The 18,958-nt window shown below is 32.9% G+C and overlaps 2 protein-coding genes across 2 annotated transcripts; both read left to right on the plus strand.

The window, feature by feature from the left end:
• The first annotated feature begins 494 nt into the window (after positions 1-494).
• LOC126885000 (small proline-rich protein 2H-like) lies at positions 495-4,969 on the plus strand. The gene is made up of 2 exons (XM_050651388.1): positions 495-602; positions 4,005-4,969. Exons 1-2 carry the CDS (start codon positions 553-555, stop codon positions 4,339-4,341), a joined length of 387 nt encoding a protein of 128 aa, XP_050507345.1. The 5' UTR covers positions 495-552; the 3' UTR covers positions 4,342-4,969.
• A 10,596-nt stretch (positions 4,970-15,565) lies between these two features.
• LOC126885343 (uncharacterized) lies at positions 15,566-17,469 on the plus strand. Its single transcript, XM_050651900.1, has 2 exons — positions 15,566-15,919; positions 16,984-17,469. The coding sequence occupies exons 1-2, from the start codon at positions 15,566-15,568 to the stop codon at positions 17,467-17,469; spliced, it is 840 nt and encodes a 279-aa protein (XP_050507857.1).
• The last annotated feature ends 1,489 nt before the right edge of the window (positions 17,470-18,958 follow it).

The raw sequence follows: 18,958 nt of genomic DNA on the forward strand, positions 1-18,958 counted from the left end.
AAATTGAAGGAAAAATGGCCCCAAGACGAAGAAGAATATCCTGGCTGGTATAGAAAGACCTGCACACAACTATTCTGTATAGCAACCAACAAAGTCATCATAACCAGAATGATCGCCAACGCTTAGAACGGACAGGCACCCTAAGAAGAAGATCTCCTTTCCAGAAGTCCGGTTTCTGTTTCTCTTCATTTTTTTCAAGAATCCGCGTTGAGTAATTGTTTTTTTAAAAAACTATATTCTGATAATTATTTGAATTTTAAATAATTACTTTACTGTCGCAGAAAACTCAAAGGCCTAAAGAGCAAACATATAGATATAAATCAAAAAAGTATGCAGATGGGGTATTTTATTGATAAGGGAAATATGATTTTGTGATTTAAAACCTACAGCTGGTAACTATGATATTAATTGGGTTTAGCAAAATCATACGTGACTATAAATGAGGGTTTTAGCACGGCTTTTTGTAATAATCGTTTAAAAAATATGTTTAAAAGGAAGAACAGCAGCATCATCCAGCATTGTGGGTAAGTTTGTCTCGCTAATACAGTCACAATGGTCCGCGCGTTTCATATTCTGGCTACGTTGCTTGCTCTACAACTCAGGTAAGGCAATAGATATTATTATATTATTATACCTTTAATTTGGAAATCAATTAAATATATTAAACCTTTTTAAGTAGCGCATTGATTTTTTTAAATTCTTCAATTTTCTATCTTCGCCTGTTAATAAAATAATAAATGAAATTAATAACAAATGTATTCAAAAATTTGTCTTATATCTAGTTCTTCCTGATGTTTTGTTTGTGATACCTTGGCATTTAAACCATTAAAACTATATGTGTGGAGCCTTTCTCTCATTTGCTCGATCAACTTTATTATTATATTTTGTTATATTTTTTATGATATTACAATATACATTGCGTCCATAAAGTAATGCATAAATTCGAAACAGGTCGATTTTTATTTTTAAATTAGGGTTTTTTGGCATATATATCATACTAGTGACGTCATCCATCTGGGCGTGATGACGTAATGGATGATTTTTTTAAATGAGAATAGGGGTCACATGATAGCTCATTTGAAAGGGTATTCAATTCTCTATCCAATAATATAAACATTAACATAATTATTTATACAGTGTGTTCAAAAAACATTTTTTAAATTAAAATAAGTAATATATAAATAATTAATCATAAAATAAGTAAGACCAAAAGAAGAATATAATGTAATTATTTTATTCAAAATACATTTTGCCACTGTCAGTAAACAGAAAAAAAAATTATTTGACAAATAAACATTGATTTTCGCTTAAACGAAATGTTCAAACTGCCAAGCGACAGGTGGGTGGCAGCTTTAACATTGAATTTAAGCAAAAAAACAATATTTATTTCTCAAATAAACATTTTTTTCCTGTTTTCTGACAACAGTAAAACGTATTTTGAATTAAATAAATTGCGTACATTCTTCTTTTTGTCTCAATTATTTTAATTAAAAAATGTTTTTTTGAACACCTTGTATAAATAATTAGGTTAATGTTTATATTAGTGAATAGATAATTGAATACCCTTTCAAATGAGCTATCACGTGACCCCTATTCTCATTTAAAAACAATCATCGATTACGTCGTCGCGCAAAGATGGATGACGTCACTAGTATGATATATGCCAAAAAATCTGAATCTAAAAATAAAAATCGACTTGTTTCAGGATTTTTCATTAATGTCGCTGGTTTACGAAATAATGAATTTATACGCTATTTTAGGACGCACTGTATAGTTTATTGTTGCCTATATAGTTTTTTATATGTTCTTAGATAGTTTTGATATTATTGCCTTTTTTTAATCATGCATTTTATATTTAATTGATTTATTCGAAGAAATAAATAGTCAAAAGTTGAATGGGTTCAACAAGTCAAATAAATAGTCCTTTCAGAGACAAATTCAATAGTACAGAGTTTATACTTTTTTATCCTTTTTTATCCTTTTCTAATTTCTTTGTAAAATATTTAGTGAAATTTTAAGGATAATATAATTTTTTTCTTTGATTTTTCTTCTTATGGTGTCTCATTCAATTAATGAATGTTATTGATTACTTCAGCATTTTCTATTCTCTACGGTTTTTATTAGTTCTTCATTTAACCATTCCATTGTGATCTAAACAGGTGCCAAAGATACGATGTTTTGCACATTTTGATGGATTGGAGTCACTCCCTGTCTATCCTTATATGATCAAGAACCTGTCTATTTATTATAGCTCTCCCCCGGAAATTTTAAATATTCTCCTGAAAGACCTCAAATAATTCTTGATCATGGCTGCAATATTAGACTCCCTATAGCATAGTTGGAACCTTCTGAGATCGATAAAAGGTTTTATCACGATTTATTTCATCTTTATATTTTATATCATTATCCATTTAGATTTTGCATTTTTTACACTATTTATTTTCGTGCTAAATTATGACACGGCAAGATTAACTCTATCGTCTTTAAAGCCATATACTTGACTTCTCCATCAAAATTATATCATCTGCATATCTGATGCTTGATATATTAATTCAAATAATTTCTATACCTTGTATATTTTGAAATTCTTCTGATCTTCGTTGTTTGTTTCCAGTCCAAGTTTCTAATTAGCCTTTATTGTTTCTCATACCCTTTGCAGCAGTTTAGTTTACCAAAAGCTTCCCCGAAACCAAAAAACGTGTTGTTATACTTGTTTCTGATCCCTTTTATTAAAAACACCTAAGAGTACAGAAGGCTAACAGAAGAAATTCAAACCCGTCGAGGAGTCCGACAGGGATGTATCTTATCGCCACTTTTATATAATCTGTATAGAGAAGCCATCTTTCAACAAACACTCGCGTAAGAAGTTGTTGGTCTGAAAATAAATGGTGAGACGATCAACAATATAACGTATGCTGACGATACAGTTCTCTTATCGGGAACACTAGTAGAACTACAACATCTCGTTCAAAGTCTCAATATATACTGTAACAGTTAGGGCTTGAAAATGAATTTGAAAAAAACTAAATTTATGATAATCGCGAAATCAAAGACCATCAGATCTTATCTTGTAATAGACAATACAGTGATTGAGCGTGTGTCCTGTTATAAATATCTAGGTGCTTGGATCACAGACGATACTGATCAAACAAAAGAGATTAAATGTAGAATAGAAATTTCTAGATCAGTCTTTAGTAGAATGCGCAAATTCTGTTGCAAACGGGATATCAACATAAAGTTTCGAATACGAATGATTCGGTTTTATGTCGTTTCCACTTTGTTATATGAAGCTGAGCCTTGGACACTACAACAGTCGACCACAAAAAACATCGAAGCATTCGAGGCGTGGTGATATAGGAGCATACTCCAAATATCATGGATCGACCGCGTCACTAACACGCCAGTACTCCAATCTTTAGACAAAAGATGCGAAATTGTAAATGAGATAAAAACTAGAAAGATGGAATAATTGGGCCACATTATGGGGGAGGGTGCAGAGTACGAGCTTTTAAGAAATATCATGCAGAGCAAAAGAAATAATGTGGGAAGAAGAAAAATATCGTGGCTTCGCAATCTACGTGATTGTTTCGGGTGTAGTTCGATTTAAATTTATAGGCGCGCTGCTAACATAGCTGCAGTGTCCATGATGATTTCCATTCTCCGTTTGGAGTGGCAGAAAGAAGAACAGTACTTATTAACAACCCAAACAGAATGACAGAACTATCCCAGAACTCCATTACTACCATTGCTAAACAGTTGTTGATGTCGTTGATATTGTTTAAACTTAATCAACCTTACCGAACTTTTCAGAAGAATTTGTAATTTAAAACAGATTTTCTCGTATTCGATCCACTTTTTGATTGCTGCTTACTATATTCTCATATGACTTATAACTCAAAGTTGATTGTACAGTTGTTGATATATTATAATACAAGATTTTTGTTTATTGTAATCTTCTTAGATTTATTTTCTTTTTTAATATTTATCCTTTTTTTATTTTTTAGTTATGGAAATCCCCAACCTGTATATCCTGTTCATCCTCATTTCCCATCTGATGATTGTGAACCGTATCCAGTACACTGTCCTTACCCAATACCTGAACCAGTATGTGAAATTCCGGTAATACCACCACCACACTGTCCTTATCCAATACCCGAGCCAGCATGTGAAATTCCGGTAATACCACAACCACACTGTCCTTATCCAATTCCCGAACCAGCATGCGAAATTCCTGTACTACCACTACCACACTACCCTCATCCAATACATGAACCAGCATGTGAAGTTCCTGTAATACCATCACCACACTATCCTCACCCAATATGCGAACCATCATGTTAAATTCCTGTAACACCACCACTACACTACCCTCATCCAATACCTGAACCAGCCTGTGAAATTCCTGTAATACCATCACCACACTATCGTCACCCAATAATCGAACCAGCATGTTAAATTCCTGTAATACCACCACTACACTACCCTTATGCAATACCCGAACCAGTGTGTGAAATTCCTGTAATACCACTACCACCACATCTCCCACATGGCGGACCAATCTTGGAGTATGATGATTGGGACTATCCGTATCTTGGATATCCTCATGGCCCCGTAAATAATGGTCCACTTCCACCATATCTACCACATGCAGGACCATTACATCTTGTTACCTAGTCGAGAATTTGTTGGAAAAAGGACCAGTAAAAATAATAAACTCATATTTTTTGCCGAAGAAATTGAAAAACTATCACCTAAATTTTCAGCTGCTGGATTCTTTCAGATCAATAGAACCATTTTGTCTGTGCTCTTTTCATCATTTGTGTCTTATTTTATAATAATTATCCAGTTTAATTCTGCATTCTAAGCTTTGTAAGGTATTAGGAAATAATGTTTAGTTAGCATAAGTTGGTGTCATGACTTATAATTTTATTGAAGATGTACGAAAATATAATGATATAACAAAAAATAATGGTTGAAACGTTTTTCTTTATGTACCTACATAATAATAATAAATAATAATAATGGAGTTTATTTGTAGCAAATAAATACATATAAAATAAACTCAGTTCCTCACTGAAGTTATATGTACAACTTGTGCGTGAGGGTTAAATTTTGATTATAAAACAACACTAAATAATTTTAAAATTTAAAAAAATTTACATATATTGCTAATTTCAACAGTTGGTCTACAAGATGACAGGATATGTCAAATTGGTAAGATTTAAAGGGTATACCGAAAACTATAGGAGAGGAGAAAAATGAGGAAAGGAGTGTCATCTAAACAAGTAATTATGTCACCACTTATTTTTTCGTTAAAGCAACAACTGGACCGGGTTACACACTTCTTCTTAAGGTGCCGAGACCGCTTGTCGATCGTTGGCTCTCATGTTGCCCAGCATATTAACAATCATTGTCTTATTTACAGCCGCACGAAATAGTTCAGTGCTAGTTTTCCCAAACCATTGGCGTAGGTTTTTAAGCCAAGAAGTTGTACGGCGGCCCACACTTCTTTTTCCCATTATTTTACCTTGCATGACAAGGTGAAGTATGTCATATTTTTCTGGGTGACGCATTATATGACCAAAGTATTCCAATTTGCGCCTTTTAACCGTGTTCACTACTTCGCAACTTTTATTCAAACGTTGCAAAACCCTTTCGTTTGTGACTCTTTCTACCCCACTGATCTTCAGAATACGGCGGTAGACCCACATTTCAAATGCTTCTAGGTTTTTTAAAAGCGATTCTGTCAGTGTCCATGCTTCGACCCCGTAAAGTAGTACTGGGAATATATAACATCGGACCATTCTTATGCGAAGTTTCAAATTTAGATCATGACTGCACAGGATTTTCTTAAATTTCATAAGACTTGTTCTTGCTTTGGCAATTCTACTTTTTATTTCTGTACTAGGGTTCCAGCTTTCATTAATATGAGTACCCAGATATAAAAGATTACTTACTCGTTCAATTGAGTCATTACCGATAGTTACGTTATAGTTATTATTATTTAGGGCTGCCTGTTTACTAATAACCATAAACTTTGTTCTTCTTGCGTTGAGTTTGAGTCCATATATCGCGCAGAATGCCACCATTCGGTTCAATAACGCTTGAAGATGTTCAATTGATCCAGTCAGGAACAAGGTGTCATCTGCGTATCTGATATTGTACATAAGCATACTATTAATGAGTATTCCCTCTTTTGCGTTTTCCAACACTTCATTTAAGATTGTTTAAGCGTAAAGATTAAACAACATTGGTGACAATATACAGCCTTGTCGAACTCCGCGCTTGATTTTTACTTCTTCAGAGCACTGATTCGCAGCCCTAATACATGCAGCCTGGCCCCAATACAAATTTGCGATTATTCTAATGTCTCTACCGTCCAGACCGGTAGTTTTGAGAATATGTAGCATTTTTTCATGGCGAACTTTATCAAAGGCCTTTTCAAAATCAATCGCGCACATGAAAACGTCATGATTTACATATCTGCATCTTTGAATTAAAACTTGAGTTGCGAATAGTGCATCACGCGTTCCAAGGCCACAGCGAAAACCGAATTGAGTACTTGAGATTCTTTCCTCAATTCTTCTATATGTTCTTTGATGAATTATTCTGAGAAACGTTTTCAATACATGACTCATTAGGCTGATGGTGCGATAGTCGCTGCACTTTGTGGCTCTGTTTTTTTTTTGGTAGTACAACAAATGAGGATTTAAGCCAATCTTTAGGAATTTTTCCGCTTTCGTAGATTAAGTTGAACAATTTCGTAAGTATCTTAATGCCCTCGGCACCTAAAAGCTTTAGTGTTTCTACGTAAATCCCATCTGGTCCGATCGCCTTGCCGTTTTTTGCGTTCTTTATAGCGTATTGCACTTCTTCCTTAGTTATTGGAGGACCGCTTTAGCGTTTCTAGTTCGCTTCTTTCATCATCGAATAATTCCTTTATATATTCTGTCCATCGTATTAGTTGACCTTCGATATCGATTATAATTTTTCCGTTTTTATCTTCGATTAGTGGAGGATTACATTTTTTATTCAGTCCTGCAACTTCTTTCAGCTTTTTGTGCATATTGAATGCGTCATAGATACGCTCGTAGTTCTCAATTTCTTTACATTGTTGTTTATGCCACTCTGATTTAGCTGATCTTATTTTTCTTCGAATCATACTGTTTAGCTTTTTGTATTCTGTCAGATTAGCATTCTTATATTTTCTTCTTACATCCATTAAATTCAATATCTCTTCTGTCATCCACTGTTGCTTATTCCTACGCTGAATTTCCATTAGATGTTACTAGGGTTACACACAGAGACGTTTAAAAAAAGGAGAAGATGGAGACGAATTTGCAATAGCAAATCCTCATTAGTGGAGCCAGCACTGGAAAGAGAAGAAGAATTATTGTCCAATCAAATGATCAACAGATTCCTATAATATCGGGATTCAGGGAGATTATTAAAAAATATCGAAACATGTTGATACATGGCTACTTTCGTTTTCTATTAAGAAAATTTTGATGGATATATTATGGAAAAATGTTCGGGAGTTTCTCAAAGGATTTCGTTTACATTTTTAATTATCTGTCATCTGATATGGCATAGTATATTTTATTTATTTTCAGTCATAGGTACTCTGCAAATAAAATGTTGCCATCATGTTAAAGGTAGTTAAAAATTAAACATTCTGTAACGCATTTTAACATTATGTTCTGAGGATGGTACTTTTTATAGGCAAAAATAAAATAAGTATATTATAAGACAAGGGCATAGTGCTGACAGAAATGCCATCAATGTATCAGCTGCGAAATATAGCTTTAACCATATATTCATATTATATTCAAAATTAATATACTAAGCAGGGAAGACTGGAAGACAAGCAGAAGCTACAATGATGGCTCAAAAACATCGGAAGATGTAGAAGCTGGTATAGTAGGATGAAAGCAAGGCATACATTTCTGGTGAGTCTTTCTAAGGATGAAATAATTTTCCAGGTGGAAATAACAGCAATCCATCAATGCTTGGAAGAAGTGAAAAGGCATTAAATTACGCACTGCTCAATTGCCATATTCTGTAGAAGTCAATTCTAAAGTATTATGGGACTGTATGGGTGTCCTAAAAAAAACTAGAAGACCGTAGCCGATGAAATAGCTAAACAAGGCTCATTAATGTAACTAATTGGACGGAACACCTTTCTTAGTCAAGAGAAATAAGGTTTTTGTCGGCACACTTGAGAAGCCAGGTTGCAAATGGATTTTTTGGGTACTATATACCTAATATATTATAAATACAAAAATGACCGTTACAGTTCGGACGGGAAATTTAATTATTAACAAATAAGAGTTAAAAATGGCAGTTTTTTCGTTTAAATCGCTACAGGTATAAAATAGGGTAAAGAAATATCTTATTTATAATATCCTTCTTTTTGTAGATGAGCCAAGGTTTAAATTGGCACTTTTTGAATTTTGGTACGATCCTTTTTTGTTTCGGAAAGTGCAAAATAAAACTAAAATTTCTAAAATAACAAATGTGCTATAACTTTTGAGAAAATGGCCGTAAGACTTTCATATTGCACGATTAGTTGAGTCAAACATTCCGTATAATGCACAAAAAATTTTAAGACGACACGCCGATTAGTTTAAATTTTATTCAATTTGTTTATAGCAAAGAGCTTTTTCTTCGCAATGTTATTGTTCAGAAAATAATAATGACATTGCAATTCTGTGGAAACCACATGCAAGAATAATAGGTATATTTTTTGAAGTATGGGAAAAAATCATTAAAAAGTCGTTTTTATCACTCCGAAAAAAGTTTAGTAAAATAGAGTCATTTTTGGCTTCAAACAATTTGAATAACCTTGTTAATATTGACTATAGAGTAAATGTACTTTAGGATTTCAAAAGCTGGTATTTTTATACGAATTTCCAGAAAAAACTTTTTGCCTAGGTTAATTGGGTTCAAAATTAGCCACTTTTATTCTTTAATTCGCAGTTAGTTCTACATACATCAAATTCTCCTGTAACAGTATGAGTTACCATACTACTCCGAAACGTCTTGGCCGATTTTTATAAAATTTTACACGTTTATCCTGTAGGCCGTTGAAGAGCTTATAATCTATTTTTTATACCCATAAGTTATAAGGGGGGTTGCCCGCCTGACATTTTTTTTTATTTTTTTGGACAAAACGATCTACCTTAATTTTATATGATGTAGAATTAAAAATACATGCAACCCTTAATTTTCACTCTTCTATCACCTTCTCCTATTTGTTAATAGCCATCTATATATTTACATCTATAAAATTCTCCTGTCACAGTGTTAGTTTCCATATTCCTCCGAGACCGCTTGACCGATTTTTATGAAATTATAGATGTATATTCGGTAGGTCTTAGAATCGGTCCTAATCTATTTTTCATATCCCTGAGTTATAAGGGGAGTTCCCCCTAACATTTTGTAATGGTAGGTGTGGTTGTGTGTACATAACGTACTCTATAAGACTACGAGTACATACAAATTTAAAAAATTATGATCAAAATCCATCAACAAGTTCCAGCGATATTAATCGCAGCATGTGTTTGCATAATCAGTTTCTTTTTTTGAGTGCACGTATTTTAGTAATTCCCCTCCTCCGACCACGAATTAATTCCGTTCGGACCCCATTTTTAAAGCTTTATTAACCACTCTGTTGAGGTTCAAAGTTTACTCAAACTTTTACAGATAACCTATATATCTTCAACTTCAAAATGGCTCTAGTTAGATTGCTTAATGGTTATAAACAAAGTAGCCGTCATTTAAATAAGGAAAGTGGCTAACTTTGACCGTACTTAACCTAGGCGAAAAGTTTTTCTTTGAAAATTCGTATAAAAATACCAATTTTTAAAATTACGTTGTAGTTTTAGCCTACAGGCAATATTAACAAAGTTATTCAAATTGTTTATAAGCCAAAAACGACTCTATCTTATTAAAATGTTTTCTGAGTGATAAAAATGACTTTTTAATGATTTTTTAAACGTTTTGAAAACATAACTATTCTTATTTCATGTTGTTTTCACTGAATTGCTGTATCATTATTATTTTCTGAACAATATCATTGCGAAAAAAAAGCTCTGTGGGATAAACAAATTGAATAAAATTTAAACTAATTGACACATCGTCTTAAAATTATTTGTGCATTGTATGGACTATTTGACTAAACTTTTCATGCAATATGAAAGTCCTAAATTTATTTTCGCAAAACTTATAGCAAATTTTTTATTTTCGAAATTTTAGTTTTATTTTGCAATATCCCAAGCAACAAATAATCGGACCAAAATTCAAAAACGCTATTTTTAACCTTGAATCATCTACTAAAAGAAATATATTATAAATAAAACATTTAATTACCCTATTTTTACCTGTAGCGATTTAAACGAAAAAACTCTCATTTTTGATCCTTATTTGTTAATAACTAAATTTCTCGTCCAAAATGTGACGGGCATTTTTGTATTTATAATGTATTAGTATAGGTATATAGTATCCAAAAAACCGATTTGCAACCTGGCTGCTCAAGTGTCCCGAACATTGTATATTTTTGCCTTATTTCCCTGGTGTAGTCCAGAGAAATAAGGTTTTTGTCGGGACACTTGAGCAGCATATTGGAAATGGATTTTTTGGGTACTATATACCTAATACATTATAAATACAAAAATGCCCGTCACAGTTCGGACGAGAAATTTAGTTATTAACAAATAAGTGTCAACAATGGCAGTTTTTTCGTTTAAATCGCTACAGTTAAAAATAGGGTAAATAAATATCTTATTTATAATATTCTTCTTTTTGTAGATGAGCCAAGGTTTAAAATGGCAGTTTTTGAATTTCCAAAATCCTTTTTTGTTTCGGAAAGTGCAAAATAAAACTAAAATTTCAAAAATAAAAAATCTGCTATAACTTTTGCGAAAATGGCCCTAAGACTTTCATATTGCAAGATAAGTTGAGTCAAACATTCCGTATAATAGGGATGAGAAAAACCTAGCGGTTTAAACCTAAAACCGATTTTTTTACTTCGCAATAACCGGTTTTACCGGTTGTGTTTTTGTCCCGGTTAAAACCGGTTTTTTCTTTTTAAAGTAAAAACCGGTTATTAGGTTTTTACGGTGATTAGGATTAGGTTAGGTATTATTTTGGATCCCAATCATAATTATTATTCTCAAGTAATTATTCCAAACAAAACCGTAATTCAAATTTTATTTTATTTTATAAAATACAGAAGCAAACTGAATCAGCCAGAAACAATTAAGTTTTATTATAATATTTCCTTGAAAAGGTATTTGTAATCATAATATTTACATAAGAAGTGATCTGGTTAAGTTAGACGCAAACGTCATCTATTTTTCACACCTAACTTTTGACATTGAAAGTGGGTGAATGACTTTGTCTGATTACCAAATATAATGCTCTGACTATGAATATCGAATTACTGATTACGAATACGAATCTCCAAGAATTTCGTTACGTTTTCAAAACGATACACTCATACAGGAAGCATTAAATGAGTTAAAATGTACCTATTCTACAAATATACAAACGTGTTAAAAGTAATAGATTATGTTCTTTCGATAGTACTAATTTTGATCATATTGATATCGAGTCGAATGGAGTATCGCAAACTAAAGTGTATTGTAAATGTAACTGTGTAACCTATTGGATTAAAAAAACCGAAAACCGGTTTTTCCAAAAACCGGTTTTTTTGGCCGGTTATAACCGCCAGGTTAAACCGTAAGCAAAAAAAACCGGTATAACCGAAAACCGGTGTTTTGTCAAAAACCGCCATCCCTAACGTATAATGCACAAAAAATTTTAAGACGATTCGTCAATTAGTTTAAATTTTATTTAATTTGTTTATCGCAAAGAGCTTTTTTTCGCAATGTTATTGTTCAGAAAATAATAATGACATTGCAATTCTGTGAAAACCATATGCAAGAATAATAGTTATGTTTTTAAAGTGTTGAAAACAATCATTAAAAAGCCGTTTTTATCACTCCGAAAAAAGGTTAGTAAACTAGAGTCATTTTTGGCTTCAAAACAATTTGAATAACTTTGTTAATATTGACTATAGAGTAAATCTACTTTAGGATTTTAAAAGCTGGTATTTTTATACGAATTTTCAGAAGAAAAACTTTTTGCCTAGGTTAATTAGGTTCAAAATTAGCCACTTTTATTCTTTAATTCGCAGTTACTTCTATATACATCAAATTCTCCTGTAACAGTGTTAGTTACCATACTACTCCGAAACGGCTTGGCCGATTTTTATAAAATTTTACATGTTTATCCTGTGGGACGTTGAAGAGCTTTTAATCTATTTTTTATACCCGTAAGTTATAAGGGGGGTTGCTCCTTTGACATTTTCTTATTTTTTTTTAACAAAATGATCTACCTTAATTTTATATGATGTAGAATTAAAAAATACATGCAACCCTTAACTTTCACTCTTCTATCACCATCCCCTATTTGTTAATAGCCATCTATATATTTGGATCTATAAAGTTCTCCTGTCAGAATGTTAGTTTCCATATTCCTCCGAGACCGCTTGACCGATTTTTATGAAATTATATGTGTATATTTGGTAGGTCTTAGAATCGGTCGTAATCTATTTTTCATATCCCTGAGTGATAAGGGGAGTTCTACCTAACAATTTGTAATGGTAGGTGGGGTTGTGTGTACATAACGTACATTATAAGACTACGAGTATATACAAATTAAAAAAATTATGACCAAAATCCATCAACAAGTTCCAGCGATATTAATCGCAGCATATGTTTGCAGAATCAGTTTCATTTTTTGAGTGCACGTATTTTAGTAATTCTCCTCCACCGACCACGAATTAATTCCGTTCGGACGCCATTTTTAAAGCTTTATTAACCACTCTGTTTAGGTTCAAAGTTTACTCAAACTTTTACACATAACCTATATATCTTCAACTTCAAAATGGCTCTAGTTAGGTTCGTTAATTGTTATGAACAAAGTAGCCGTCATTTAAATAAGAAAAGTGGCTAACTTTGACCGTAATTAGCCTAGGTGAAAAGTTTTTCTTTGAAAAAGTTTTTCAAATTACATTGTAGTTTTAGCCTACAGTAAATTAATATTAACAAAGTTATTCAAATTGTTTATAAGCCAAAAATGACTCTATTTTATTAAAATGGTTTCTGAGTGATAAAAATGACTTTTTAATGATTTTTTTAAACGATTTGACAATGTGACTATTCTTCTTTCATTCTGTTTTCACTGAATTGCTGTATCATTATTATTTTCTGAACAATAACGTTGCGAAAAAAAAACCTCTTTGGAAAGAACAAATTGAATAAAATTTAAACTAATTGACGCATCGTCTTAAAATTTTTTGTGCATTGTATGGACTGTTTGACTCAACTTTTCGTGCAATATGAAAGTCCTAAATTTATTTTCTCAAAAGTTATAGCAAATTTTTTATTTTCGAAATTTTAGTTTTATTTTGCAATATCCGAACCAACAAATAATCGGACCAAAATTCAACAAACGCTATTTTTAACCTTGGCTCATCTACTTAAAGAAATATATTATAAATTAAACATTTAATTACCCTGTTTTTACCTGTAGCGATTTAAACGAAAAAAATTTCATTTTTGATTCTTATTTGTTAATAACTAAATTTCTCGTCCAAACTGTGACGGGCATTTTTGTAATTATAAAGAGGGGTCTCCTCCAAAGGAAAATTGGCAACTTTCGTGTTGTCAACATGCGTTGGTGACAAAAGTTTCCGAAATATGTTCATGTTGCCAACAAAAATTGCAAACAAATGTTGAGAACCTTGTTTCTCTTTTTGGCGGTAACATCAAAGGAATGCGCGTGTTGTCGACATTTTAACGGCTTTGTGGGGACGGTCGCTCAGTTGGAAACATACAGGGCCCCCGCTACCATATGTGCAAAGTGTGCAATGCACACGGGCGCCATCCTTTAGGGGCGCCAAAAACCGGTGTCAAAAATTGAAGAAAAAAATAAGCAAACAAAAAAATAAAAATTAATTTTAAAATAAAAGTTGAGAAATTAAATAGGATTAATTATGAACACACGCGAAATTTTATTAGTAAGTATATCATCCAGTTACTGCTGATTCCCACTTGCCAGAATATGTCAGAAATCAGGCATTTTAATTTATTTTGTCATGCTTCTATTTTGTTCGTTTCATTTTGATATTTTAGTCTACAAATAATAGTCCATCTACTCACGGTTTTTGCTGTGAATTTTAAAGAACCGCTTATATTGACAGGAATTGTCCTACACATAGCTAACAATAAAAGACGTGATATTGTGCCGATGTGTGCTTTTGCCTGGGGTAAAAGGGGTATTCCCTGCCCTGGAGGTATTCTCGGGGGTGAAAAAACATACGTTCAAAATAAGTCCGGAATTGGATAAACTGACTAATTATTAGGTTCATTTTTCGACAAAAAAAAAACTATTTTAGACGGTTTTTCGCAAATAAGTCAAAAATTAATTATTTTATCAAAAAATACTCTGTAAGACAAAAACTGGTTAAGATATGGCTGTTCAAAATTTGCATACACTCGTAATTAGTGACTCGGTCAAGCCCTTTCAACTATAGCCTTTACAAAAATAAGCACTTTGAACCGATGAAATTTCAGATCATATAAACAATACATAAGTAAAGTAACTTGTGGTGAAGCGGTAACGATTAATTTCATTTGGGATACTTGAGGGATGATTTTCACGATTTTTTTTTAGCAAAAAAGGGACCAACATTACTTTGAACGTAACTTACTTACTTTTGATGTTAAAAAAACTTAAATAAGAAACAAAAATATAACTTCTTTTAAACACTTTAAAAAAGTTATAATGAGATTTCCCTGATAAGTGCTTGATTTTTTGGTTATTTCACGTTGAAATATTCGATTTGGAATTTGACGAATAATAATTTCCTTTTCATTAGCTACAACTCTGCATCTACTGGGTCTGCAGACTTCATATATAGGTACTTACGCCATTTTTTTCACATTTTTATAAGCTATATCTTTTTCGATGAAATACTTTTTGAGTTATTTGAGAAAATCCTCCTAAACGTGTTTTTTGTTAAAAAATTAACACATTTACTCGCAAAAGTAAAGAATAGTATTAACTTAGTGAAAAAAATTTATAGAACAAAGGTTAGTTGTTTAAAATTAGTCATTTTATCCAATTCCGTGCTTTTTGAACATATGTTTTTTCACGCCCGAGAAGGGGTGAAACTCACATTTAGGGCAAAAGCACACATCGGCACTCGGCACAATATCACTTTTTTCTTTGACATGTGTATGCCAAATGTCATGTTAATCCAAGCGGTTCTTTAAAATTCGGAGGTTTTACAATATTTAACCTTGAGTGAATGGACCATAAATATGCTACTATCTACCTCCAATCGCTACTACTACCTCCTATACAGCTACCTACCTCCAAAAATAAATAAAAAAACATGATCTAAAATTCCTTATACGGCGCCAAAATCCTTTTTTGCACACAGACGCCAGTAACTCTTACGGGGGTCCTGGAAACATAAGTTGTAAACAGAAACATGTCTGTAGTAATAACGTGGACAAATGAACTTATTGATACCTTAATTGATTTATATCACACCCAAAGTGTATTATGGAATCCAAAAGACGTAAATTATAAAAATAAAAATAAGAAAAAGGATGCCTGGAAAACCATCAGTGATGTGATGGGGCTACACGAACTTGAAATACAAAGGAAAATAAAAAATTTGACGGCACAGTTTTTCAGAAAGAAGAAGAAATTAAAAGAAGAAAATAAATCGGGTTCAGCTACTTCTGATACCACAAAGTGGTTTGCGTACCAACGACTTCTATTTTTATCAGACAAAAATGAACCTAAGTTATGCCTTGAAAAGGGATTAAATGAAAAACATGTAAGTATGCAACAATATTGTATTTATTTGACGATTTATAAGCTATGAATAACTACGATTGAAAGAGGATCATAACGTATCATATTCTAGTAATTTAGCAGTTAGTAGAAAGTTAGTTAACTTCTAACTTAAAAAAAAAATAAAATAACTTCATAAAATTAATATTATTAATGCATTAATTAATTTTCTTGCTGTTTGTTTCGTTACTTTATATAATTTGTTAATAGTCATTTTGCCAAGGAATGTTCCCTTGTTCGGTCATAAAAAACTCTGCAAATTCTTGTCTCACATCTTTCGCAGCACTACTTGATTTCCGAGCTCTCTTATCGAAACTATGGAATGGCATATTGTTTTGCATCTCGTTCCTCCAAGCTCCAGAAATAATATTACCACTGTCTTTGTCTTCAGAATCGAAAGTTCCAGGTGGAGTGTAGGTGGTCCTTGATTTTTTTTTTCTTAAATAATTATGTAAACAAATACAAGCAGTCACAATTGTCCCCGCTTTCGTTGGTTCAAGTAACATTATTTTTCTGAAAACTCGAAATCGTGCAGATAATATTCCGAACACATTCTCTGATACCCTTCGCGCTCTTGATAGTCTATAATTAAATATTCTTCCCTGTGATCATTTTTCTTGGGTACCTGGATAAGGTTTCATCAAATTTGGTGACAATGGAAAAGCATCGTCACCCAGAAAAACATAAGGAACAGCCATGGCTCTACCAGGAAGCTTTTCATTATTAGGTAGATTAAGTTTACATTCGGACAACATTCTTTTGAACTGGGTATTTTCGTAAACACCACCATCCGATATGCGTCCCTGGCAGCCAACATTCATATACAACACTTCGTAATTTGCATTAGCAACAATAAAAAGCACAATGCTAAAAAACGATTTGTAATTAAAGTAATCGCTTCCACTGTGTTCTGGTGATTGAATCATAATATGTTTTCAGTCCATAACTCCTGTACATTGTGGAAAATTCCATAGAATATTAAACTGTGTTGCCACTACTTTCCACTCTTCAGCAGTTCCAGGCATCTATAAAAAAATATATTTTTAGGATTCTGGGTCGGAAGAAGTTGAGGCAGAAATCTCCCAAAATCAAAATATGTTACCAAATGAGGGAAATACAAGTAATACAATAGTCCCACCATCATCGGATTCAGAACCACCGAATTCACAACCAGGTCCGTCGACAGCGCCTTGTATTGGGAAAAAAACTAAATGTTCAAAAAGGAAGGTTTCAACTGGTGACCAAAGGCAAGAGGAAGCTTACAACGTATTGAAAGAACTTCAAGCTAAGAAAAATCGCCATAAATACAGTGCCTTTGGGGAGCATGTTGCAATGAAAATGGAAGCTTTAAAATCAAGTTATGCTCAAAATGTGGTGGAGCATGAAATATCAAATATTTTGTTTCAAGCAAGTATCGGAAAATATGACTATCCTGCTACTGGACATTCTGGACAAATGACTCCAATTTCAACACATTCATCAAGTTCCAGTTTTCCCATACATCCACCTCTTTCATCACCAGATGACACATGATCACTCACATCACACCACAATCAACTACTATCACCACAATATGTATCATCCCCTTCACCATAATACATACCACAAGTGACAGAATCTCAAACAGTACCTGAACTACGCTCGCCACAATATGCATTACCATCTTCATCACAATACATCCCACAACAAACACAGGATATACCACTCACAGATTCACAAACAGAACAGGAAACAAGTTTGGCTGCATCTAGTATTCTGCTGGAAGCTATAAATACTGCTAATATATTAGACTAATAATGTGTACCCCATGATGTTTCATATGATTTGCATTAAAATAGTTTCTTAAATAAAAACTTTCTAAATGCGTTTTCAGTTATTTTTGGAAACGAATCGAACATGACCCCAGGGAACAAAAATTGAATATTTTACCAAACTTGCTCTGCTAAAGAAACCGTCAAAAATATTTATAATAATAGAATACACTTACTTTTATTTGATCGCCAAGAACTTCACATATTGCTATACATACTTCTGGTACAATTTTTGAAATCGCTTGCTTTGAAATCCTAAATAAATGCATTAATGAAGTGTAGGAATCTCCGGTAGCCAAAAATCTTAAAGTAATTAGTAGGCGTTCGGTAGGTGTGATGGCTTTTCTAAAATTAGTGTCATTTTTTGTAATTTTTGGTCCAACAAGATTGAGCAACCACTCAAAATCGGAATCAGTCATACGGAGAAAGTTTCTTATTTGTCCGTCTTCAATACGTCCTGCTAACAAATCATCTTTTCTCAAAGCATTTATTAACTCAATTCCTCCATGTGTGTTTCTTCCTATGAGGCTTGGTCGTACCCAATATTTATGTTTTCGTTTCTTTTTTTTACTCAACATAATAAATGATGCAGCTGCTAAGATAATATCGTCATCAATCGACCCCATTTTGTCAACACAATAGTCTTGATGGAGACTGCCAGTTAACAACTAACATGTTTCCTAAATTATTGTTGACAACTTTATGTTTAGATGTGGACAACGATAAAAAACAAAAGTTGGTGACTTCGGAAGAGTTGCAAACACAAAAGTTGCCAACTTTTCAGTGGATACGCGCCTTAGTGTATTATGTATATAGCACCCAAAAAACCGATTTGCAACCTGGCTGCTCAAGTGTCCTGAACATGGTATATTTTTGCCTTATTTCCTGGTGTATCTGTGGTGTTGCAAAAGCGGTAACAAGAATAATTATAAGAAAGTGGGTAGCTCATATATCTCTAGAATAGTTGAGGAATTCACCAGAACACAGAGAGGCGAAACAGTTATTTATAGAACATTCAAAATTTACAGCGGACCTATTAGGCAAAGACAAAAAACAGTCAAAGCTAAAGTAGGGCTTTTAACAGTGCACTGTAAGCTTAATCGGGCAGTCGATGTTGATGGGATTGGCAGATGATGACAAGACAGTTAAAAAATAATTATAGAAAACCTTCAGCGAAAAGTACGAACACACCTCACGAAAGCACAAAAACA

This window comes from Diabrotica virgifera, chromosome 5 (assembly GCF_917563875.1).
Source record: "Diabrotica virgifera virgifera chromosome 5, PGI_DIABVI_V3a".
Lineage (NCBI taxonomy): Eukaryota > Metazoa > Arthropoda > Insecta > Coleoptera > Chrysomelidae > Diabrotica > Diabrotica virgifera.

Excerpts from the sequence above, each read along its gene's own strand:
- LOC126885000 (XM_050651388.1), top strand. The coding sequence starts at position 553 with ATGGTCCGCGCGTTTCATATTCTGGCTACGTTGCTTGCTCTACAACTC. Across the intron at positions 603-4,004 it reads TTGCTTGCTCTACAACTCAG|TTATGGAAATCCCCAACCTG; the intron begins GTAAGGCAATAG and ends TTTATTTTTTAG.
- LOC126885343 (XM_050651900.1), top strand. The coding sequence starts at position 15,566 with ATGTCTGTAGTAATAACGTGGACAAATGAACTTATTGATACCTTAATT. Across the intron at positions 15,920-16,983 it reads AGGGATTAAATGAAAAACAT|GATTCTGGGTCGGAAGAAGT; the intron begins GTAAGTATGCAA and ends ATATATTTTTAG.